Consider the following 26,199-nt stretch of genomic DNA (forward strand, 5'->3'; position numbering starts at 1 on the left):
CTGAAGCCCACATCTATGCCTCTCTGATGCAATATAACACATACATAATGCATTGTGTTATTATGAGAGTTGCTGTAAGCCTGATGTTGTAATAAAATACAAATAAGACATAATAGGTACTTAATAAGGTCACATATCCCACCGGATTCTAATGACTTTTCTGCCCATTTTGGTGTTATAGTGCACTTTGGTGTTATCAACATCAAAGTGCACTATTTGGCTATAGTGTATGGAGAGTGTGGTTTCGGCAGCTTTAAGACAGCTCCTTATATACTTCACGGATAGTATGGGTGTACTGTTATCTATAACTTGTCTATAACACGGGAAGTATGACATTATGTCATTTTAAAGCTGCAATAATCGGTATTTCTACGTTAACAATGGTTCATATTGTATGTAATGTGAAAGGGGTTTCTCATAGTTATAAGCCAACAGAGAATTATCACCCACTTCTGCAGTTCCCCACAGGTCGACAGAGCTTTTTAACATTTTACAGCTCGTTATTTTGGAATTACAACTTGCAACTTTACTGTTTAGGTTCACTTCACTCATAATCTCATAATCAACACCAGACATAGCACGCAGCTGTTTTCAGCGATAAAGCTCTGATAAACCCAAAGTAAAATATCCGCCCAGCACCAAACAGCGGACAGACAAAGTTAGCAAGTAGCTGGTGAACATAGTGGAGCAGTTAGAAGCTAACGAGCCAGCCATTTTTCTCAGGAGGTGGTGGAGACAAAAACAGAGAAAAAAAGAGAGTAAATATTCAACATTCATTTGCCAGTTTGCCTGAAACATGACTCCAAATATATGGTAATGTTACTCTGCATTTGCTGGATGTGTAACTGAGCAACTGTTTGCTTACATGATTGTCATATCAACTTCATAAGGTGATAATGTGTCCATGTTCATAGTTAGTTAACCCTACTTATTTTCAAGTTAGTTAGTTCTGCTTCCCTAAAGTGGCCAAAAAATAATTTAAGAGAGTTGAAGAGAGAATTACATTGTCAGTTTATAGTCAACATATATTGGCGTTTAGTCAGGGCCCCTTTGGCATCAGTTTTTAAGGCACTGGGTACCCCTTTAGCTTCATTTTTCCAACAGACAGGGTACACTACAGCATGAATGAAGTGCTACGTTTATTAAGAGCAGCGGAGTCGCAAGGTTGGGGTAGATGGGGTAGAGTCCTGTGTGTGGTAATGTTTAGGCAACAAAAGCTCTTGATTTAAGGTTTGGGAAAGATCGTGTTTTTTGTTAAACATGAATAAACATGTTGTGTCTGAATTCACTGTGAACTTTTTTACGTATTAGACCAGACCAGGATCTTTCCATAACCTCAACCAAGTGCTGAGTGTCTAAACATAACCATTAAAAAGTTTAATAATAACTGTAGTCACTACAAATGGTATAAACGATATTCTGATGGAAACACAATTTGTTGTCTGTGAACATTTTACTGATACGTGCAGTATCATCGTTTTTGCGACTTGCCAAATATGTAAATTAACAACCTATCCTCATTATGTTCTTAGGAGACAGCTCTCCTATCAGACTACCCTGCATGTTGAAAAATGACGCTAAAGTGGTACCCAGTGTGCTAAAAAGTGACGCCAAAGGGGCCCTGACCAAGCATCTGTACGTGAGGACTTTTGAGTGAGAAGGAATTGGTTTATAGTAGCACACATGTAAATGTAATCCATCAACATCTTAGATATCACTTTCAAATAAGTAGTATAAGTATTTAGATAAATAAGCTTATTCACTACACTTCCGAGAGTGAGATGAGGAGCTTGATACCACTCTCATGTTTGGGTGGAACTGGAGATGTTTAGCCTTGCGTAGCAGACTGTACAAAGTTAAAAAAACTGTCCAAAGACTGTCCAAACTTAAAAAAAAAACAACAACCTACCAACACCTCTAGAGCTGATCTCATTTGCTTGAACAAACATAAAGGTAAAAACAGCAGCTTGTGGTTTTAGGGGGAGTGACATGCTGGAACGAAACCTGGCAACCTCACTGTGATGACAAGACTCTAGGAAGCTGCACATGGTTTCTGAAACCAGCTGTTGCTTCCCAAGAAAGAGTTACAGCATGCAACTCCACCCAAAAACGCCAATGGTTGTCTACAATTTTAAACAAATGAGATGTGCTATTATTGCTCTTTTAGAGGTATTGCTACGTGTATTTTAAAACTTGGACAGAACCAAGGTAGCTGTTGTCCCCTTCTTCCAGTCTTTACGCTGAGCCAGGCTAACCACATCGTGACTACAGCTCCATACTTAACACAAAGACACAGGAGTGATATTGATCTCCTCATTTATTGCTAGGTAAAAGTGTATTTCCCCAAATATTGAACCGTGTAGAGACGATGCAATTCATTTATGAGGTGTTAAACAATTTGGTGTGTGTGTCCCGCTTGTGGCTTCATTAGAGATGTGTGCCTGTTTTCCCCCATCTCCCACCATATCTATCGCTCTCTTCTAATGCGTGCTCTTCAAATATAGTGGCTAAACCATCCTTGTTCTATGGGATGATACTGTATCATTAACGTCTCCGCTTTATATAACACAGTCGTTAAGTTATCATAGAACACACCATCAGTAGGGTGCCCCTTGTTTCTGTTTTTTAATGAATAATCAAGTTCTTTTTAAAAAATAATAACAAAAAACAATGAACCATACAAATAGTCTTGATTTAAATGTGCCCACTATTTAAGTCGCTCTGAAATTTACGCAGAAAATTGATGACTGTACAAGGTCTTTCAAGATTGATCCATCCTGCAAATCAACTCTCTTGTGAGGCTGACTTTGAAAATGTAATTTAACTACTTCAAAGTAAAAGACCTTAATGACGTAGTCTCTCTGCCATTTTGTCCACCACATTAATGTCAGCCTTAAAAAGAATGGCTGGGTGTTAACATTTGGAAAATAGCAGACTTATTTATATGCTGCTGAATCCCTGTCCATATCTTGTTTTTCAGTATTTATCCAGCTAAAACAACTTCACACCAACGCCAGACGCAGCAAGTTGCTATAAGGACATGAAGAGGTTTAACCCACTGGTAACCAACCAACCATCATAAACTATTTTTCTGGGGACAAGATTCTCTTCTTTTGTGTTCCTAAAAGTTGGGTCCCACCTTATTACATATGTCATGTCACATCACCACCAGGCAGCTGCTTCGTGGGAACACAACGCATTATGCACAAATTAAGAACACTATGTATATATTAATGTTGTCTTGGAGAATAAAGAGAAGCTTGGAAAGCACCCAGCTCAAAAGGGAGTGAGAATGCATGAATAGTGAAATTAATTAGCCTCCTCTGAGACAGTGTTATGTTAGTCCAGGGTGAGTTATACTGTATGGCTGTCAGAGGTTTGGAGGCCTCAGAAGAGGAGGTGATTATGGAATAAGTAGATTATGCAGCTCGTCTTCACTCATCATTCTGTGTGGAATTTTTGAGTGGGAAAATTTATAAAATCAGAACTTAAATATCATCTTATTCTTAATTGTTTTGAAACAGCATTACACTTCGCTGTAAGTCATCGCAACAGGCCTGATATGAAATTATACATTGTAAATGATACAAATACAAAGAAATTATAAAGTAAGCGTTGCAGTGAAAGTAGACTGCTTGTATCCCCAAAACTCATATTCATTACTTAGGAATATAGTATATATAAATTTAGTATATTTATCTTATTAGTATTGTTTTTAAGTTGCACTTACGCATAATATATAAGCACTCAGACTTCTGCTAATGAATCTGAATATCCCTACACTCATCCATCAATATTCTATATCTGTTAATCATGTCTGTATAATTATTGGAGGTTTCAGAGCTCCTTGCCTATTTGTTTTGTCTGACCAGTGACAAATAGTTGTCAAACATACTGTCATACCTTGATACTCTGTGATTCATCTAACCACACAAGGATCTTTTTCTAAGGGATAGCAGCTGTCTTACAGAAGTAGTAGTGTTACTGCTATTGATCTCTAAAATGGGAGCATATAAACCCTGTTTCTCCCTGTCATAAAGAGAGGTTTTCTCTGAGGTTTTACTTTGGCTTTACTTTAGAGGATATACAAAAACTATCCCTAATGAATGTGATAATAGGTTATTGATGTTTTTACCTGGAGAACAATCCTATGTCCTAAAAATGACATTTATATACAATGAAACTGTGACAGCAAATACGTTTAGAAGGAAACATAACCACTGGTTGGATGATGTTCAGAGACAAGTTTTTTTTGTTTTTAACGAATGAAGCACTACATTTATTAATGGCAGGTGGTTGGGGTAAATGGCGAGCGTACAAAGAGCACGACTGTCACACCAGAGAGCGGGGTCTTCATCCACAGTCCTGTCCGTGGTAATGTTTAGGCAGCAGAAGCACTTTGGTAAAGGTTTTTAAAAAAATGGAAATAAACACGTTGTGTCTGAAGTGACTGTGAACTTTTTTCTGTATTAAACCAGACAACCATCTTTCCCGAAACCTTAACCCAGTGCTGTGAGTGCCTAAACATGGCCATAAAATTTTAATAATCCTGTAGTCACTGCAAGTGGATATTGTACTGGAAGATCAACAAATATGTTGGTTGTGAACATTTTATTGATAAGTTCAGTATCAACATATTTGCAACTTTCCAAATATGTCAATTAACAACATATTCTCATTACATTAACAGAAAATCTAATCTGGTCAAAATTATGTTTACTAGAAAACATCCCTTCTGTTGCAGTTTAGTTGTGTATAAATGTAGGGTTGTGGATAAATACATTGTTTTTTTGAAGACTGTAAAAAAGTGGATGTAACATCAGTCACTAATAGGTTTGAAGCCTGGATTGGGTGTTCATTGACATCTTGGAATTATCCTCTATAGATTAAATGTTTTTATTATTTGCAGAGGAGGCTGCAGCGGGTTTTTCACTATGCATAACGTCATATCCGCAAATCTTCCTTTCAGGTCCTGTAAGACCCCAGTACGCTCCACCAATTGAAGGGTTAGGGCTGCCTGTTACCCCTTGTGTGGTTTATCAAATTAGAGCTTTTCTCAGATGAATTAGGCCAGCTTGACAAGAGGAAGACCGCAGTTACACATGGATGCTGGAAGTCGGTGTGCTGAGGGGACTGCAGCCCCCCCTATTGGCTGAAACTACAAGGCAAAAAAGTTTACTAAACAAATTAATAAAAAGCTTTTCTTTTTTTTGCGCGTAAGCAGTCTCTAAAAACATGGTTCTTTGTTAAAGGGTTGAATCCACCCTTTGTTGTTTTTTATGATATGTGATTTCATTTTAGAACATTCAATGTATTTTCTGTGCATCTGATGCAGAAACGCAAAGCAGCACATAGCTAGGATCACGCGTGTAAGTGACAGGGAATGGTGGGTTAAGTATCACTACTGCACTTTTCAATGTTTTCAGGTTGTGTGTTTGTTAGAAAGTTCAGGCGACGCTACCCATACAGCGTGGCTGTGGCTCAGTCAACAATGAATAAAAAACCTGCATTCCGTGTGTGAACTGTAAATAGTTGAATATGGTACTATGCTGCTTTGACATACAGCATATTTGTTTTCAAGTTTGCTTTCTGTTGTAGTGTAAAATGGTCAAAAACTGGTGTAAAATGTTGGCCATTCAAATTAATACAAAAATCTTGAATGTAGTGCAGCATTTAATAGACTTCATTATATAGACTTTCTCTCAGCACTCCCAACTCTGACTGACTTCCTGCGTCCTCACGTTTAAAGAATCTTTAAACAGATAAGTGGCATAATGTTACGCTTCCATGAAGTTGGATTCACAAAAAGTGAGCATTCTTTTTCTTCTTTCAGCCACTTTAATCAAGCTTTCTTTGGGCATGACACTTAACTGTCAGTTGCCCTGGTGACCACCAGTGACAGCCTGTGGTTGTACTGGCCGGTCCCGGATATAAATGTGTGTAAAATCTAGAGTGTGTAGAAAGTTGTTGCTAGGAAAAAGCATAGATACCTAGCCAATTTTCCTAGATAAGTGAGAGTTTAAAAAAATAACTCGGTGTAACTGATATCAAACACCCTTTTTTCCAAAAACAATGACTCCAGTATTGCCCTAATTGAATGAGAGAAAAGTTTGAACCTACTGTGCAGCAGGGCTGATTGAAAGCCCCACTGCTGCACACATCTGGACAGGTGTGCCTCAAGAGTCAACACGCATACGGAGATATGCACATTTTCGATTTGGCTCAGCAGCTGTTCCACTCCACTCTAGCTCCCTGCGTGCCTTCGCCTTATTAATGTAATATCATTAAATGTCCCCCCGAACATCTGAGTGCAGCAATTTATACACACCTCGTAACATTCATTCCTTTTGGCAGGGCCAGATAGCAGTCGAGTCCTGCGAGATCTACTGCGTAGTCACGAGGGTAGAACTGATTATTTGTTGGGATGTGGTGAAGTGCGGATGGATTGGAGTAGGTGGTTGGGGGGGTTGGGGCATTGAATCATTTGGCGTATTTATTATCTGTCCCCCAGCTTTGGCTCAATCCTGCATCTCCTACATCAGGTAGAATAATGGCCTCCATAACCTTGGGCGTTGGTGGCCTCTGAGAACTCTCTCCACAGCCTCCCCCCTTCTGCTATCTTTTCATTACAGAGCTGTAAAAAACAGGGGAACAGATCAGATAGCAAGCAGAAAATGCACATGTGCATGCGGACTCCCACGTGCTTTGAGGCAGTATTTCTGTCCACATCAGGGCTACAAGAGGAGGCATCCTGAATTGATTGGGAGATAATGAAGGAGGGTTGGAAGGAGGGATCGATGCAGCAGGACACTGTTGACAGAAACAGACAACACAGGGCTGGGTGCTTCACCTAACACAAGGCCAGGCTGGATTCAAAAGCCACGTTTCATCGTCTAGACATGTGTCTACGTTTGTATGTAAGGTTTAAACCTATATATCAATCATTTTGATTGCTTCGGATAAATATTTCCTCCCGTGGTGAGTCTCTTGAAATTTGACTATTTACAACCACAGACAAAAAAGAACAAAAAGCCCCCAAGAATCCAATGACTATCCCTTTCCTCTAACTGGGTCTCTGGAAAGGCATTTATTGTAGACCACCTTGGAACACTAAACTTCCTCTTTGAAAAACAGACCAATGAAGGTTTTTAAAGAGATTTAGTAGGCCCTCACGGCATGCTAAAGAGGCTTTCATTGCAGGTTTGCAGGCTCCAAGCTATAGGAAATAAAATGAATATACCAAGTAGGACTATTGCAGAAATAAATTCAGGACCTATGAATGCAAAGTATATAAAATGATCTTGATGTCACTTAGCTCCTCTCTAATGTTGCACTATCAATTTTTTACAGCCTTCCTCAGTTTTGGTGCTCGACTGGTGTGCCTTGTAACCATCCATAAAACAGCATGGTCATTTTGGTATCCTCATGACGGTGAAGAGAAGATGTTATTTATACCTGTATGCAAAAAATATGCAGACATTTGATCAGAGTGTATGGACACCCAAACATTACACCCACATGTGATAGCTGAATTTCCAGAATTTCCCTGCAGGGGTTGGCTGCGATTCCGTCACAAAAAGCATTGGTGATGTCGGCCAATGACGTTGGCCTCAGTATGCTTCTGAACCTCCCCTTCCAACGTGGGGCATCGAGGGAGGTCCATCTGTCAGTTCTTGTAACTCTCCGAAGCAGACATCGTGACAAACATACCCACTAAATGCAGCAATTGGCCAGGTGTGCAGAGGCGGAACAGTCTTAAGTTACCACTTCTGTTACTTTTCATCAAGTGCAACACCATTAATCAAAGAGACCATCCAGAATTATCTGCCGTTATCCCCATTTTTAGGGCTGTCCCCTAAAAGTCAATGAGTCGATGCACCGGTTGAGAAGACCCTGAGTTGACTTGCCTTTTGTGAGTCAACTCACATTTTCTTTGGAAAATGGACATTTTCCTTTTTTTCAACTACCTCACAATACTCAGAGCAATGCAGGAGCAACAGTACGGCATGCTGTAAATGACCAAATCACAAAACTAACTATGAAGTAGACACGATTGATGGAAACGGAGGGCGGCACGATACATGGCAGGGCAGCACAACCCGTTTCTGTTGGCGGCTCTGATACTATCAGCTCAGGTGTCTGACTTACAGTAAACACGATGTAGAAGAAGCCCAGCAGGAGAGACACGGTGTGGTAGGATTTCATGACTGAGGTATGACCAAGACACCAACTTTTACTTCCTCTGACTGTGTGGAAAAAAGACATTCAAATGTGAGTTTTTAGTCAAAACATGAGAGTCAAGTACATGAGTATGGAGTGGAGTGGCTGAGCTGACAGGACATATGCAGCGGACTGAATGATATATTTCTCCTATTTGTAGATAAGGCATATGAAGAAAAGACATCAGTAATATTGTTGAGTGTGTATAGAAATGAAGAATATATATAAGAAAAAGCATGAATCGATGATTCACAAGCCCCTGACCAGTTAATATACAGAAGATGGGCTTTTATAAATGAACCACACTTATCTAGATACAGTATATGGTGTGTACCACATAAGATACTATTTTGATTCATGGCTGAATTTTTACTAATTTGCATCATTCCAAACATCAGTGTGAGGTTCTCTTCCTCGATTCTTCACTTCAGCTCTTTATTGTTGAAAATATCAGTCTCTGCTGTCTGGTAATTGCTTGTAATGGCTTTTGTAAATGTGATTTCTGTAAGCTGATTTTCTATCAACCTATTGCTTTCCTTAACTGCCACGAGCTGTGTCCTCCCCTTGCCCCGACCTTAGATAACCACATAGTTAAACAGTCATAGGGTCCTGATGGAGTTTCTCTTCAACTCCCTGTAGTGAGAATAACATGGCAACCAGTAGTGGACTGAACCCGTACTGTTAGGCATGTAAGTTCATCAGAACAGGAGAGGAGGTTCCTCTCCTCTTTGTCCCCTCATGACTGCTGTTTTGATCTGATAGACCATGACAAGTCACGGCAGCCGTGACGGAGCCTCCTCTGTGCATGGCTGATGAGCCTCAGCTGTATCACGGAAACAATGCAAAGAAAGGCAGGCTGTTTAGGGGCTCTTTTGAGAGAATGCTGTCATGGGGTCTCAGGTCGGTGCTTTCTCGGTGATGCCAGTGTTATCGAGCATGCCTCTGAGGGGTAATATTGACATATCAACACATTTAATATGGAACGTTACAAAACAGGTACAGATACAATAAGTCAGATCCTCATATAGTGAAGCATTTTCCAAAGTGTACTTTCCAGACACATTTATTGGGCTGATAACATTACTCAAACACAGTGTATGACCATTGTAAACAATAAAACAGAAAAAAGGCATCAGCTCAGACTGAGAACTGCTCCAGAATTCAAAGTGCGCCAAGCTTTTTAAAATTCTCAACTTTTTAGTCTTTTTTTAAAATCCTCTTAATATATCTTTTGAACGTTAATTCATTACTTTTCTTTACATATTAATTTTTCTGCAGTATTGATAATTATAATATGTACAAACGAGGCCAAGACACTGGTTGCTCTGAGGCCATAAGAAAGCCTGTAAATATTTACTCCTCTCCCATGACATGACTCTAGTTTAGGAAAATGACAAGGTAAGGCTGTGTTCCCTCTCTGTTTTGCTGATTGCATGCCTTGGTGGTTACTGTAATGAAACGTCCATGTGAGTCTTGTTGACCACTTAGTCTTGACCGGCAGGGTAGGGGCAGTGACAGTCCTTGGATTTGCCACTGATAGCAACATCTTTATGTACAAAGGCTTTAGAGTCCCAACATTGTCCTATTGGTTGGGAGGCTATCAAATAAATGCTTCCACATTGTTTTTTTGTTTTTTTTTAGTGTGTTTCCAAGTGTCTTTTTTTTGTTTTCTCCCAAAAAAGTATTGGTATCAAAATGTCCGTGTAGATATAGTCGTACAGTGGGGGAAAGGACTTGTTAGCATGTGTTAGATCGGGGGTTCAAACAGTTCTGTATGTATGAAAAGAAGAGTCTCTTTGCTCGGATTGAGTTCCTTAATTTGGATAATGTCTGGTGTTTTTTTGTCTTTATACAATGCCATGAAATAATCTTAGATGAGATGCAGCCTTAAGCCTGGGTTCACATCCTTCCCTCCTCCATCCTCCCATACTCCCCTTCTCCCCCCTCGCCTTGTCCTGCTCCCGCTCTCCATCTCTGAGACTCGTCTCCATGCTCATCCAAGGGAGGCTACTTTAGCAACCACTCGTTCACTGGAAGAGAGGAGAAGGACAGGAGTAAGAATACTGATTTATATATGCGGCCCTCTCCACAGTTCAGCTATTCTCCAGTGTTACCCCCCCCCCCCGCATCATATTTCATCTTTACTGATAACATACGGTTTAAAAGCAATGGCACTCACGTGAATGGAATGAATGTGCATGGTTATGTGGTGGTGGTGAGAGGGGGGTCGGTGCCGTAATGTTTTCAGTGGCAGCCTTGACTGCAAATTACAACAAACCGAGGAAGTACCAAGAACATGAGTAAACGTTGTCATTTGATTAAAAGGAGTCTCCCAGTTATGTGAAAGAAGGACTTTTTTGGAGTGTGCTATCATAACCACTTTTCCTGTTATCAGGTGTTATAGATAAAAAAAAGTAAACACACCCTTATATACACAGCATTATCAGCTCCAAAACCTCCCTGACTGCACATTCAGTTACCCTGATGATCACCTTTCCTGGGAGGGGAGGAGTGTTTCTCGCTGCTCGCGCTTTAAAGGTTGACCTTACACAAATTCCCAGAGAGACTTATTTCCCCTTTTAATGAGACAACCCACCTCTCCACTTCATCTTGAAGGCTTTTAAATCTCCAACCAATTAAATAAGCATTTCTCTTTTTGTCTGTTTGTTTGCTTTTGTTTGCTTTTAGGTTTGCTCTCTTCAAGTCTCTGGAGTTCGTTTGGTGATCAGGGGTGTCTAAAGGGTGGACAGGGAGGGTTGAAATCTCCCCACAACTGCTGCACAGAATAAGAATTTCATCTTTTAAGGGGGAGGAGGTGGAGTAGAGCAGAACAGAGAAAGCATTAAGGGGAGATACAGACAGAGAGACAATCATGATGTGCTTCGGCCACAGTACAGTAAATCCTGGGCAAAAATGACAAAAATAACACAATGTATTGCAGGGACTTTAACTTATTTATGCTGCGGGGGTGAAATTCAACATTCCATGCAGCAGATATTTGGCTGAAACAGAGTAGAGGAGATGACAAACAGACTGCAGCAACACTTCCCAGGTGTCAGTGAGCAGTGACAAGCCAGTTTTCAGCTAGTTCTGTCAGTCAGAGCCAAACAGGTGTTCTGACTGTCCTGCCATCTGACTTTCTATTGCCTGTTCTTTCCTCCTTCCTCTTTAGCACATCACTCTGCAGTCTGCTTTTTATCAACCTTCAGCTGAGTCCCAGCTCAGCAGTCAAATTTGATATTTAATTTATTAATTATAATGGCGAGCCCAGCTCAAGCAATAATCCCCTGGAATTTATGTGGCTGTCGTTTCTAAAGCCAATGACATCAGGGGCATTAGGGAGCAATATTCCCCCTGAAGCTGAGATCTTAGTGAGTAATAATACATCGTGTTTACTGACCAAAGATTATATCTTGTCAGTTGCTTGTCATAAGTTCTTACTGCATTCCATACCACCACTCTATCACCTAACATAAAATATTGTTTCTTCATTGCTAAGAAGGTGAACATATGGGGCCCTGAAACTGACAAAGGGCAGCAAAAGTAGACAGAAATATAAAGGTTTATTTGTTTCCTTTAACCTCCAAGCAATTGATAAACATATAGAAAACCTTGTGGTTTTTTATTCAGTTGAAAAAATAGATCAAATCTTTATTATTTTTATTTATTGGACTCTTCTATTTATCTTTCACCAATTTATTTCCCAGCTCCATAGCTTTCTTTTCTTTTTTTTTGTTTTTTTAATCTTGGCAAAAACTGACCGTGATCCTTTGTTAGCGTTAGCCTGTTGGCTAAAATGTGTTAGCTACATTTTCAAAAGTATATACAGAGCAGTAACTGTAAATACTTTTGAAAGTACAGTATGTACAGTATGGATGATGCAGTTTTTCTTCCCATTAAAGTTAGCTCCAGCTTCAATAGGTTGCTAGCTTCACTTTTTTACCTACTGATTGCAGATTATAAGGAAAAGCATAAAGCTTAATATTTCTTTTTCACTCCGTTTCCACCATTTAACTACCTGTATTATTCAGTGATGTGACTGATATAGTTTTAACTAATCTGAATTAATTGGAAGAGAAATCAAAGGCGAACAGTAAAAAAATTATGGTCCAATTATTGCTGTCTGTTTACCTCCAAGTAATGGAAGCACTTCAAATTGCAACTCAGAAGTAACAAGATAATAAGGAGGAAATATATTCTCATTGTTATTACCACGATATTAACTAATTACCTTTTTATTACGGTATTTCCCCAACAGTACACTGATGTTCCCAAGAAATATCATTAGCTTGTTATTACCAAGCTGTAATGTTAAGTGCTACCCAAACCAAAGACAATCTGGCTAAACTGTTGGCTTGTTTACCACCTGTTTGATCATATGACTACTCGTGTTTCTTGCTCCACTGCAGTATGTTGTAGTGATGTTGCCACGTTTTACAGATCTCAACAAACACTTTTTTGAGGGCAGTGTTATCATAACCCATTAGATGATGGCCACCTCCAAAAATAATATCCAAAATCTCATAAACCAGAATTTTCCTTTAGAGTAAAACTTGGGAGTGTACTAATATAATAAGGAATATAATGTACTGACTCATGAAAACACAGATGTAGCTGCATGATAAGATTCGAGATATCATTCCTTACTGAATAATCTGTAAATGTCAGAGATGGGGAAGGCGAGATAACACGGCATCAGTGTGAATTAGGTTATTGTTTCTACCTCGGTATTGGAGCTTCTGAGCCCTGTTGTTGGGGCAGTCTTTGCCCTGCATGCTGAAGTTGATATTGGTACGGATGCAGCGGTTGTTCAGCGGCTGGACTGGGCGGACGTTGTCGCTCATGCTAAGGAAGATCTGAGATGGCTGGTTCTGGCTCAGCAGGCGCAAGGAGTGCATCTTAGATGAGGACAGAGACGGGGAGGGAGAAAAAAAGCCGTTGAGAAAAAGCTGGCAAAAGCATCATGGCAATGTGAGCCAGGCATTCTGATCCACTGCATTATTTTCCAGGCAGACTGTATGAAGGATTAGACAGAGGAAGAGCTGAGAAAGTTTTGAGTAGTAAAAGAGTAAAAGCCTCATTGCTGGACTGACATGTTTTCAACTCTAAGGCAGAGAGAATCTGAAACTGACAATCCTCAGTGAATTTTGGGAGTTAAATTTCACGTCTGGATCGGTGGCTTAGGCTCACCTGCATGCGTGTCAGGTACACTGGCTTGTTCATCAGGATCCATGTGGCTGTCTCAAAGCATGGAGGGATGGTCATCGATCCATCATATGTGATAAAACTACTTGTCTCTGGGTAAATCTCCTCTATGTTCAGGCCGGTCAGTAGATACGCATCATCTGCAGGGAAAAAAGCAGTCAGAAAACAAAAAGAAGAAGCAGTTTTAATGTGTCGTCAGAGGTTACTGTACTGGGGTTTCAAGTTGTACAGAGGTCGTAAATTGCAGGAAAAAAAGCACTGGATTTGTTATCAGATTACTAAAAGGATTATCTTCAAGCGAACAGTGATTTTTCCTTCTTAAATTGTTTTGATTTGAAGGATCTTTACAGGCCTGAGGAGGCAAAACCATTAAGTATTTCACAAGAAAAAAATAAATTAGAGAAAAGTCAGGAAAAATAAACAGAATTCTGTGTAACAGAAATGTTTTTTTTTCTTTTTCTTTAATTGCATTTTGACCACTTAAATTTATCTTAGGACCTTATCTTAGGCTAAAGCAACAGCTAGCCCAGATCTAGGCCTGTCATATTACGTGCAGTATCACATTCACGGATGGATCTGAGAGAACCAGGATATTTAAATCCCTCAGATGCTCCAAAGATTTATTACGGGAAAAAAAAGAAAATACGAACTCATCGAAAGTTATGGAATCTTCCTAGCAACTTATAAAGCGGCAAGTTAAAAAAAGAAATACAAAAATAAATAGATAAAAATAAGAATGTGAGGGAGTGTGTGACTTCTTGCTATAATCAGTATTTTTATATTAATGGATCAAATGACTAGGTATAATGTGAAAGGGGTTGTTTGCAGTGACAAACCCACAGAGAATTATCACCTGATAATTAGTTAGTTAGCAACTAACTAGTGAACATAGAACTTTTTGCAGCTAAAGGCCCAGATATTTCTCTCAGGAGCTGGTAGTGTCGACAACAGAGCTAAAATGAGAGAGAATAGCCGATCAAACACACTCAAGACTCCAAATGAATGCTAATGTTGCTCTGTGTCTGCTGGATGTGTGAAGAGGCAAATGTTTGCCCTAAACATTCACCTATTCAACTTTACAAGGTGCTAATGTCAGTGTTGTTTTTACAGAATGTTGCACCATCAGGTTTACAGTCATTGGCGGTTGGAAGATATACACACACACACACACACACACACACACACACACACACACACACACACACACACACACACACACACACGACACTCTTGACTCAAGGTCCATTTATTGACTTTTTTCCAGACATTTCAGCCAGTATTGGTGCCACATATATAGACTTTGGACATTTTTCTGCATATTTTTCACGTAAATTATTATGATTACCTGAATGATTGAAAGTTTTTCGCATTTTGAATGGATAGCTTGATTCTCAGCATTTAAACATCAGCATGCATAATGGATAGAACTATATCCCAGTCTGTGTCAGAAATCACTTGTTCACTGTTTCCTACATAATAAGCACTTACTCTTTACTATATAATGAGTTTTAAATTGAAATTTGGACATTTCACATCATTTTGTCATATCACTGAAAGGTGTAGTGTCACATAACTGCAATTTACACATTGATGTGGGCTCCATCTGTGAGCTGATCCAAGTTGACAATTGGAGCGAGGTGGGATACACCATGGTGAATCTGCCTTGTGAAGACCGTTTTGTGGAGGAAATTATGATTCTTGTTAGACTAATAAATGGCCCAAAGGAGTCATCACTAAACATAAATGTATTTTTAGACCCCTTGGTTGATGAGCTCCAAGATCTTTGGCATGGCATAATTTTGGAAGACAGCTCTTTCATCAGGTGTACAGAGCAGCTCTGCTTTGTCTGGCATCAGATTTTAACAACTAAGAGCCTTGATGAACTTCAAACTAGAGTGGAACACATCAAAATACCTTATGAGGTTAGAAGAATTCCTTCATGAATTTTATCTGGATTTACAGGATTTACAGTGGATCCGTGGAAATACTAAACAGCCATTTACTCCTGTTTGGTTTGAAAGGGCTTAACAACAACAGACACTATGACATGTAGTTTGACTTTGTGCAGGCTTATATCATACGTAATGGAATACTGGGAAAGTTTAATAACAGCAATAGGACAATTAAAGTACAGATTATGAGGCAATTTCCGTAGAGTCAGCCATGGACATGTGAATGCGGTGCTGAATGTGCCAGTTTTTTGGGAGGACAAATGTCTGGGCCTTTGTCAGGCGATGACACAGCTGATATGCTTTATGTGAAACAGAGTGCTTTGGTTTCAGCGGAAAGACTTGGAAAACTGTAGAGTGGTGCTGCTGTCTCCATTCCACAAGATTATCGTGGATGAGCTTGACAGACACGCAATGTTGACAATGTTTCATCTGATGTACCCTGGAAATTGTTGACTAAGGTTGACTGTGTCAACATATCTGAATGTAACTTACTCCATAGATGGATCTAGAGCAGAAAGGTTAGCATATTTAAGTGGTGTGCGAAAAGCAGTTTTGAGGAACCCATCCTTGACCCTCTAGCAGGACCATGACCAGCTATTATAAATCTGTTCATAGTTGTTAAAGTCATGTCAAAAGGTAGTGCATTGAAACATGTCATTGCGAGGGTTTCCTGGCTTCATGCCCATCAACACACACCTCATAACCAGCATCTTTTCTCCCTGTTCAGCGCATTGCTGCCAGATGTGTGGTAAAAACATGCACTGTGCATTTAAGGAAGACAATAGAAAAGGTAGCTGTAGTCATGCCACTCTGCACAGTGGTTGAGATCTCGGAGATTCAGAGAAAGTAAAAGAACTGAATGAGTTGCCATGAGCCTTAAACTTTACCAATGTAAATGTAACTAGATATTTTCTGATGTAAATATTCTTCCGGGATAATCTGATCATTTTGTTCGTTTGATCATTTCTTTTGTTTGAACAGACACAGATATTGCAGTAATCGCTGATATGCACACATGTAAGCTTTTTAAAGTGATTAAAAGGCTCTCTGTTGGAAAGTTCTTTTCTTGTGTTCACTCATCATTCATAGCTAGATAAGTCCTCTGTTGATCCCTTACTCTGGAAAATAGCAAGCATTAAATAATCATGATCCAAACATACAATCAAAGTTAATATGAACAGCTGGTAAAATAAACAAAGTATCAATATACATTGACTGCTGTTGGTCTATATGAATTCGTAAACTTTATTTTTCACAGTTGCATTCATAATAACAATTTAGATGTGATGATAAAGGCTTTAAGAGTCTGTTGTACTGTTTGTGCTTAGGGAGCTGGGGGGTCATTTGGCAAGCTTCTCAGGCCAGTAAAATTGCCCAAAATTCAAACTTCAAATCAATACCTGGCAGTTCCCGGTAGTTTTCTGTGCTGCCTATAAATTCCTGTGAACAGTCGTTAACCTAAGCTTCCACGGCAATATACAGTGCCGCTTGCTGACGAAAACACACTTTTCATGCAGTGCCAGAGACACAGATATAATTTTGTCTGGGTCTGGTCACTAAAAACTGGGTATGTTCTTTGGAAGTTGTGAGTTTATTGAATACATCCTCCTTTCAGTGTGTTGGCTGTAAATCCATCCCCCACTACTCATCACACACTAAGCTCATCTTTCATAACCAGTTTCTCTCTTCTTATTTCACATATCATTTACTGTTCTGTGAATGACAGGCTATTGGTGAAGCAGCACAAAACCTCGTTTATCCAGACTCTCTCCACTGTCAGGACACTAATTAGACAGACTGCAACTCCCTCTCTTCCTCTTCACACTCCAGTAGAATGCTCTCAATAACTTGTCATCTGTTGGGGCTCTGCTGGCAAATGAACTGCCTATTTTGACGAGGTCACTGTGGTAGACAAGCTTTAATGCTAATTCCGCTGTGTTATCCATCACCATTACATACTGCATCTTGTAAACAGTATACTTCAAAATTATTTTAATTTATTAAAAAATAAGCATGACTGACTTGATTTGAGAAAATCCCCATAAAAAAGCATCTCTGATCCACTCTACATGCTATTACCACTCCACCTACAACTGCTGAAGAGCAGCTCTATCACTGATCTTTGATCGTGTGGTTGAAATAAATAATTCTCTTTGGGTGGTGTGTATTTGTCTCTGCGTTTGCATGTGTGCAAATATGTGCTTCGAAAAAAGTGATAGGCCAGCCGCATTACGGGCTGAGAGAGGGATGCTTTTAAGGACTCATGAGCATGAGGGGGTGGTGTATGACTGTGTGCGCATGTGTGTGCGAGTCAGTGTGTGTGAGACGGCGAATCTGAGGGAGTTTTGACAGCTGTCAGAATCCATGCTCCTCTCCAGCTTCTCCAGCTGGACCCAGAGGAATCCCCCCACCTGCCCTTAGCCTGCAGCACTCCTGCTCCGCTCGGTGCCTCTGAAACTCCTCCAAGCCACAAGGGGTCAGTGTGTTTATCCAGCCACTTACTGATCCCCCCATTAATCCAATTATTTGTCTCTTTTTTCAAGCAAGCCCTAGGTGATCTCTGTGCCCATATTGCCTCTCCAGTATGGCAGGCTGGCAGAGGGAAACCTCTGGAGAGCAGCTGTCGACTGCTGCATAACATACTTCTTTGCCAACAGCCTCCTCCACCTATCAAGAATTTATCATGCAGGCCTCTTATCATCCCCATCCTGCAGCATCCCTCCAGTTACCACTTTGAAATTAAATAATGATGCTTTAATTTAAAAAGAAAAACAATTCGACCATCAAACAATTGACCATTTGCTCAACTCTTTCCTCAAACAGCACTTGTCCAATCCTAGCTTAGCAATTGTAACTAGGCATGGCTGGCCTGTTGAGTTTTTGATTTCTTTATATGTTGAAGCGAACTACCTACAACAGTAACCTTATCAAGCATTACTTCCATGGCAAACTGTTTCATACTACATTCATTTGAAGGGTCAGAGGTTAAAAATGGTTTCATACTGTTTCAGTTTTACCAAAGAACAAAGTATAAATAACTTCCCTTTTGCTTGTCCAAGTGAGTAAGCTAAGTGGCAACGCAGGGTTATGTTAAGAGGATTTCCTTATGATAATTATAATACTAGGCCTAGTTATATAGCCGTACACTGCAATGCAAGAACAATATTGTTTCTTTATTTCCATGTCTTCTACAAGGACCATCAGCAGGTGAAGACGCTGAGTGTTTGCCTGTTTGCAACTTAAGCCTCAGTCTATTAGCATGACATTTTGTATTGACATCAAGTGCATATCCAGGACCTCTTTGCAGAGTTTTCATTTAAAAAAAACAAAAAAAAACCGACTCTGCTGGAATTTTTTTTTTTAACAAACTCATGGAGCTAACGCTAGCTTAATCAGCAAACTAGTTAAAGCTAATAATATCTGCTGCCAAGACTGATCATTGCAACTGCAGAATTGACAGTTGTTGACTAGAAATGACAGGACTGCTTTAATTAACATTTGCGTGAAACCAGGGACCTTATGTCTTTAAAGTGACCAAGAATTTTCGATGGTAAATCTGCCCCCGTTATCACTTTAAACTGCATTTGTGCCCTGCAAGAACGGAAAGATTGACAGGTCTGGCATCAGTAACTAAAGGGGGGCAAGAATGAGTGAACAGTCAACTGCTGTTTCAAACATAAGTGGTACAGATGTTTAGACATTTAGATTACTGCACACTGTCACTTACTTTTATATGTTATTCTTGTGATGGTGTCTCTGTTCAGCATTCGATTCAGGAAAGAGTTCGATGTCTCAGCAATCTGGATTAAAGGAGAGGAAGAGAGAGTGAAAAAGGGTGGGGTTACATTTGAAAAAAATAGAAAAGAGGACGGGTCATGTAATGAATTGACAGCCCATCCAAAATGAAACTAAATTTAATCTACTCAGTCCAGCACTCTAACAGATAATGCCAGTGTATTTTTTTTAATTTATCACCTTTAATACCCATGAAATGTCTAAACCCACTGATGCATTTTGCACAGTCAGAAGCTCCTACTCTCTCTTCTGCTGCTGCTTTGCCTTCTGGAAAACAAAGACTCGGTTTTTGAGACACCATTAAAAACAACTCACAGACACACACTGCTGCCATGACAAAACGTAATGTCTCCTTTAAAATAGCAAATACACTGTATTTTTGTCATAACATAACTTTATAATGGATCAAACCAGTTTCATTCTGTTAGAGATGAACGTGACGGGATCATGTCACCTTCCATTCACCCTTGAGCTACATATTGCTTCTCCCCTGTAGCAGGACACAACAATGTAACAATAACATAAGATGCATATAAAAGTCACACTTTGGAGAGTTAAATGAGAAGATTGATACCACTTCGATGTTTGGGGGTTAAGTGTGTAGTTGGAGTCAGGACAGCGTTAGCCTAGCTAAATAATTCAAGCATGCAGCTCTCCCTAAAACCATACATTGTTGTTTTTACATTTATGTAAGTGTAAGGGATTTAAAAAACACACACAAGATACATCATTTTAATTAGTAAGGTTAGAGGTATTAGTATGGACATTTTTTTTAACTTTGAACAGAGCCAGGCTAGCTGTTTCCCCAGCTTTCAGTCTTTGTGCTATGCTAATCACCTCCCATCTAAAGCTGTGTGCATAATGCGCAGACATGACATTGGTATTGATCTTCTTACCTATGTCTGAAAAGAAAACGTATAACCAAGAAGGGCAACGACAGATGTTCTGATAAACATGATATATTGCAACTTTGGCACTTTCCTATAACAAAAGAGAAATTTCAATATAATACTAATTAAATCTATAGGTTCATGGGAAGTTATAATTTGCAGCTGTAAACACTGGTTGTCACATAAATATTACTGGGTCATAATTCACTATAGTCATTTATCTGCTTTCAGTGAAACAATATTGTGCCTACATAAACAAGTGAAGCATATTTACTAGTGATATTACTGCTGTCAAGCCTCTGATAACATATTTAAAATTTCATAAACTACTACAGCTACTACTTTTTTGCCAATACATATGAACAAGCAGTCTATCTTTATGAAGCAATCCCAATGACAACAATCTTCCAGTTATGTGGAGGTACCTGACCTGTATCCTCTCTCTCTCCTAATCCCTGAAATCTTTGTTGAACTTGTCATGTTAGGGTCACCAGGGGCTGGAGCCAGCTTACATTGGGCGAGTGGCGGGGTACACCCTGGACAGGTCGCCAAGCTATCACAAGGCTGACCACAGAAAATCTACCAAAACTTGACCCGTAACTGCAACACATTAACTGACCCCAAAAGCTGGAGAATCACTTTTAATTCTAAACTCCACTCTTACTCCGCTTGACTAACTCTATCGTTCAGTGAGGTCTGAGAAGTTTGGAGCAGTTCCCAACTCCGAGACATGCTTGCTAATAGTTGAAGGAAGCAGCTCACACTTCATGTTCACCCTGTGCCCTTCCTTGACCCTTCTCTGCCTTCCTCTTCTATCCATCCATCCCTCACTCAAGCTCAGTGGACTTCATAATTCTAACTGTTGAGATGTCTTTGAGCGAAGTGATTAAAAAGAGATGTGCTTCCTCCCCCTCTGCACACTGCAACTTAAATTACTTTGCCTTTACCAGCAGCTCACTACTTTTCTCTACTTTCTGTCTCTCTCATTTTCATTGTCTGTCCTAGAAAAGCACCTGAGAGGATTCAGTCATCCTGTTCCAGGACTGTCCTCACATTAGTTTGAGAGAAGTACAGACTGTTTCTTGCTGTTACATCAATCAACAATGAAATGAGTGCATCAGTGAGAGAAATGGCCTTGCATTCACTGTTAAAACCTGCCCCAATGTCTGCAACTGCTGCAGTCATCCACTGCTGTCTTCAATGGTGTCTCACGACTCCATGCCTAGAATGGGGGCCTTTCCTGGCATTCTGAGTCACAGTGATACGATTGGAAATTTGAAGAGGCCTTGGAAAGCATGAGTCACTGAAAAGTGGGAAAAATGAGCTTCTGTTCTGAGAAAGACATGGCTAATTACCACCTCTCTGCTCTGTGCTCCTACTGAGGGGACTGACCAGGTGAAACTCCCTCAAGACAGTGGGAGACATTAGTAAAAAAAAAAAAGGTGTGAGTGTGTGAGCGGTTGGCAGGTGAGTGGACATGTGTGAGCACGATATTTTATTCTCGACATGTAAGTATTAACAAAACTGTCTTCCCTGGACTTCATTACCTCTGAATTTGGACTGCTGGCAATGAGTTTTACAGAATGTGTGCTATAGTATTTATCTAAGGTTTAACAAAAATAGATCAGCATAGTACTGTAAAATAATTGGGCTCTTTTTTAGTATAATTCTTTCATGAAGGTTTAATCTTAAAGGTTTATTAGACCGCCTTACAGCGTAGGTGACCACAAGCAATAATACAACTTTTAAATCAAAAACTTCAAAATTATACAACATGGTGTGGGGTTAAAAATTGGTGGCTGTTAGGAGAAGTAAAGGTGGCAAATTGGTAGGATTGAGTTGGAAGAAAGATTTCCCCCTTCTGACTGTTGATGACATCACACCATGGGAAAATGGAATAAAGGTACAGTGGGTCTCTTTTAGCTGGGATTGAAGGCTGTATCTGTTGCAGCCCTGCTCTCTGATTTGGACTGATTAAAAAGTTGATATATATATATAAAAAAAGGGATTTTGAAGAGCTGTATTAAGACTATCTAGAGCCCCTGTTCTTAACAAAGAACCACTGACAAACACACATTTTACAAGATGCAAAGTGCAGAACCAGTGGCACCGCTAGTTCTGGAAGTATAAGTCTCATTCATTATCTGCATAGACAATGTCAGTGGAAGCTCTTCCAAGGCTAGGATAGATGTAAAACTCTAGTAGTTGAATTATCAGTACAAAATACTATGTTGAAAATATCTGCTTCTTTGATAAAAAAGTCGAACATACAAGCCTGTGTACATAAAAACATAAGTAAAGAACTTAAGGATAACTCCCAAGGTGCCTTTCGGTAAGAAACAGCCAACCAATGTGTTTAAAATTCTGCTGAGTGCACCACCAAAAAGAGACAGCTAAAGATTTCGCATTTTAGAAAACTGAAACACAATCTGCAGCTTAAATGAATCACCTTTGGGTCCCGGGTCAATTTTGTAAGAATTTTGTCAGTTATGTTGTGATTGATTCACCCTCTTGCATGCTTCTCGATAGTGATGGAAGCAGGGACTCATGTGTATCATAGTATTTACAGCTAAACAGGTTTTTCAGAAAGAAAGTTAGTTAAAACTGATTGCCAGAACATTAACATCATTAACTGGGATACTCCTGTGTTCTATACTTTGAACATATCTGTAAAAGAAAACTTAAACATTTACAGTGGGGACAAATACTTACGGAGTCCACACTTTGCCACTTACGAAGGGTAGCAAAGTCACCATACTTTGCAAGCCACTGGTTCCAGAAGTATTGTTTCACTGCTGTAATTTGTCTTTTTATTAATGAGCCAGATATTTTCTAACATAGTGTTGTCATATTTTCTACTGATGACTGGAAGATTAATATACTGTTAAATCCTTGAAAGCGCTACAGGTATCAAAAAATGAACTGGACTTTCATTGTTGAAACCATGGCTGTCGGAAACTTCTTTCCAAACTTTGATACTCTATTGTGTTTATAAGATGTATACCTTTAAGATGCAATGAACAGATTTCAAAATAGCAACACATGTAGTATTGTATCAGCATATTATATGTTTTGTCTTTGCAGCTGCTACAGCTAACATCAGTGTAGAGCTGCAGATTGCTGTTGCAGGGCCATTTCCTCAGGCCATCATATACAGCAACTACACCTGAAGCCCTCCGCTTCCAAAGCCCAGCTCCTCTCTCATATTTCCTCCCACACACTCTCCTGCTGGCTGGATGGGGGAATCAAGGAGGTTTGACCTAGGTCAGCGTCTCCTCTGTCTCTTCAAGACTAAATGATGGTCCCATTGACATTGGGGAGCTAATTAGCAGTTAGCGGTTGAACTTTGCAGCCTTAGTGCACACAGGGCTGAGGATGTTGGCTGCCTCTCTGATCTCTGAGCCTCTCATTCAAGATGGAAGCCTCTTGTACACAACAAAGAGACAGGGGAGCACTGCCATCACCCTGGCACTGCAGCTCAGCTCTAACACAAAGCCAAGTGCACATTGTTTTGCTCTGCAGGATAATTGGATTGCTAATTTTTTGTGAGTCATGAGTTCTTGAGTTGAACATTTAGACGATTTCAAGAAAAGACAGAGGGAGCAGGAGAGTGGAGGGGTGGGAGCACTGTAACCATCATGCTGGAGGAAAATTAACTTAAAGTTTATAGCAACTAGGGTGAAATTACTTTTATAAATATTGTTTGGTCAGCTCTGTGATAAAAGCCTCGTAAACACATCTTACATTTGTTCATATAAGTCAATACTTTTTACATTTAATGTAACGTTAACTAACAGTCTTAAACTAACTAACTAATTAACTGAAATTCTTATTCATGCTCACAGATTCTTATCCATCACACAGAAGCATCAGGGAGGCCTCTGATTGGTCCCAAATTCCTTCTGCAGCATGACAGTGAGCCCAAACATACAGCCAGAGTCATAAAGAACTATCTTCAGAGAGAAGAATAACAAGGAGTCCTGCAACAGATGGTCTGGCCCCCACAGAGCCCTGATCTCAACATAACGGAGTCAGTCTGGGATCACATGAAGAGACAGAAGCAACTGAGGCAGCCTAAATCCACAGAAGAACTGTGCCAAGTTCTCCAAGATGCTTGGAACGACCAACCTGCCAAGTACCTTGATAACTGAGCGCAGATGAATCAAGGAAAATTGGTGCTGTTTTAAAGGCAGAGGGTGGTCACAGCAAATATTGATTTTATTTAGTTTTTTATCAGTTCACTGCACTTTGTATGAAGTAAATTGAGAAATAAAACCTATTCATGGCATTCCCAGGAGAGTGTCTGACTTTCTATGAATTAATATTGTAAAATAAATGTACGGATTTGTAAAACATGCAAATTTTCATGGACTTTGTCACTCCTATAGGTCTTTTTCACAGAAGACATTTTAAAATGTCACAGTAGCAAAAAACACAGGTGTAAATAATAAAATGAATGGTGTCTGAATTCAATTTAGCTGCCTCAGTAGACATTTCTCATGGTGCACATTTTGACATGTCATAACAAAAAAAGCAGGGACAGAGCCATTGTTAGTGTTACTGGTAACACCTGTGCTTTTCCTATTATGACAAGTCAAAATGTCTTGTGTGAAAAGGCCTATTATGTTTTTCTTTTTCTCACTTTTTTTGGAATTAATATGATTTGAGGTTTTGCCACCAGGCTTCCCATGGTACATTGGGTCATGTAAACCTGAAATATAACATTGCCATACAGCCAGCCACTTACCTATGTGCTACACCTGAGCCCTGTTTTTTTCTCCCAAACATTGATATTGAGACAATCAACTGGAATATTTTACTGAAGAAAATGTCTAAATTTGATGATCATGAAGCAAGATCTTTTTTTGGTGATGATTTCCAAAACTGTAGTATGTTGTCACTAAAAGAGTCTTAGAGATTCCAGCAGCATGTGTATGATCTACGAGTTCATTTTGACTGAGTAATGACACAGTCTAAGAAGCAGCTTGGGAGTTCTGAAAAAAAATTGCATCAATTGGTTCTAAAGAGTTAATAATTTAAATCTAAATGCTGTTTCGGAGGTTACAGTTCTACATGTTTGTGACCATGTTAGTGTTGATAGACTTGAAGGAACTCTTGGTCCACTTGCAATTGAGCCTTGTCTGAAGTGAACATGATGTAAGGCCCTGTTTCATTTTGCCCTACATGTTCCATCTGTGTATTGTATACTGTAGCTGTCTTGTAATGCTTAAACACTGATTAAACGAGGTCAAGTTCCGTGTGCAGCCATTGTAGCTGGTTACTCAAAATCAGTATGCACAGAGGAATGTAGAAATCTCCTGTCCGATGCGATGATTAGTAATCTGTTGGATTCCCAGTATATAACCCATTACAAAATGTCATCAAAGCTGCTACTCGGACATGTCAAGATAAAATTCAATTCTTGTGAGCGAATACAATCTGTATATAGGCAGGCGGGCGGTTATTAAACATATAGTATGTAGGAGACTTACCTTCATGAATATGGACACTATGACCAGTCCATTGGGGCTTTTAGCAGCTTCTGTATAATTTGTGTACAGCTCGTGATTGTAGTGGATCAGCTGAACCTGGAACAAACAGAAAGGACATGTAGAGAATTATTGAAGGAAAAGGAAATCAAAATCTGACATTTTTGGCTGACAGTTTAAAGCTATAATAGTGAGACAAAAGGCTGATCCCCACAGTGAGTACAAAATAGAAAGCTTGGAGTTGAACAGCCTTCTAGAAAATCTATATCTTGGTTGCCTTAAATCAAGAATCCCTCATTCCGCTAAATCCTTCCTCCCTGCTGCCATATGTCAGATGATTTAAAAGGGGAAATCGATATCCGATCAAATCTCTTCCATGGATTCACAGAGACAGTCAGTTTAACGGAAAGAGCTGGTGTTTCGAACATTTTTATACTTGCTGTAGATGTGGATAGAAGTAATAAGGGATATAAAAAGGCAGAGATGCTGTCATCATTCGATCCAAGGCCAGCCAGATCTTGCAGGCTGAGGTGAGAGTGGATAAACCGTCTCCCAGCATGAGGTTAATGTATCACTGACACAGATGCTTCATCCACTCCAGCTGTTCAATATTCCTGCCTTTTAATGATGTTTGGACTTGGGCAGGGA

The 26,199-nt window shown here is 39.7% G+C and overlaps 1 protein-coding gene across 1 annotated transcript in view; it reads right to left on the bottom strand.

Annotated features, from left to right (window-relative positions):
* Positions 1–9,219: 9,219 nt before the first annotated feature.
* ca10a (carbonic anhydrase Xa) overlaps positions 9,220–26,199 on the bottom strand; it is a 251,524-nt gene continuing 234,544 nt past the window's right edge. The window contains exons 5-9 of the mRNA XM_040135518.1: positions 25,555–25,650; positions 19,105–19,177; positions 13,411–13,565; positions 12,944–13,118; positions 9,220–10,250 (exon numbers count right to left, since the gene is read on the bottom strand). Of these exons, the coding sequence (XP_039991452.1) occupies positions 10,228–10,250; positions 12,944–13,118; positions 13,411–13,565; positions 19,105–19,177; positions 25,555–25,650 (522 nt within the window). The 3' untranslated portion in view covers positions 9,220–10,227. The remainder of the gene's footprint in view (positions 10,251–12,943; positions 13,119–13,410; positions 13,566–19,104; positions 19,178–25,554; positions 25,651–26,199) is intronic.

Source organism: Xiphias gladius, chromosome 9, assembly GCF_016859285.1.
Source record: "Xiphias gladius isolate SHS-SW01 ecotype Sanya breed wild chromosome 9, ASM1685928v1, whole genome shotgun sequence".
In the NCBI taxonomy this organism is placed as follows: Eukaryota; Metazoa; Chordata; class Actinopteri; order Istiophoriformes; family Xiphiidae; genus Xiphias; species Xiphias gladius.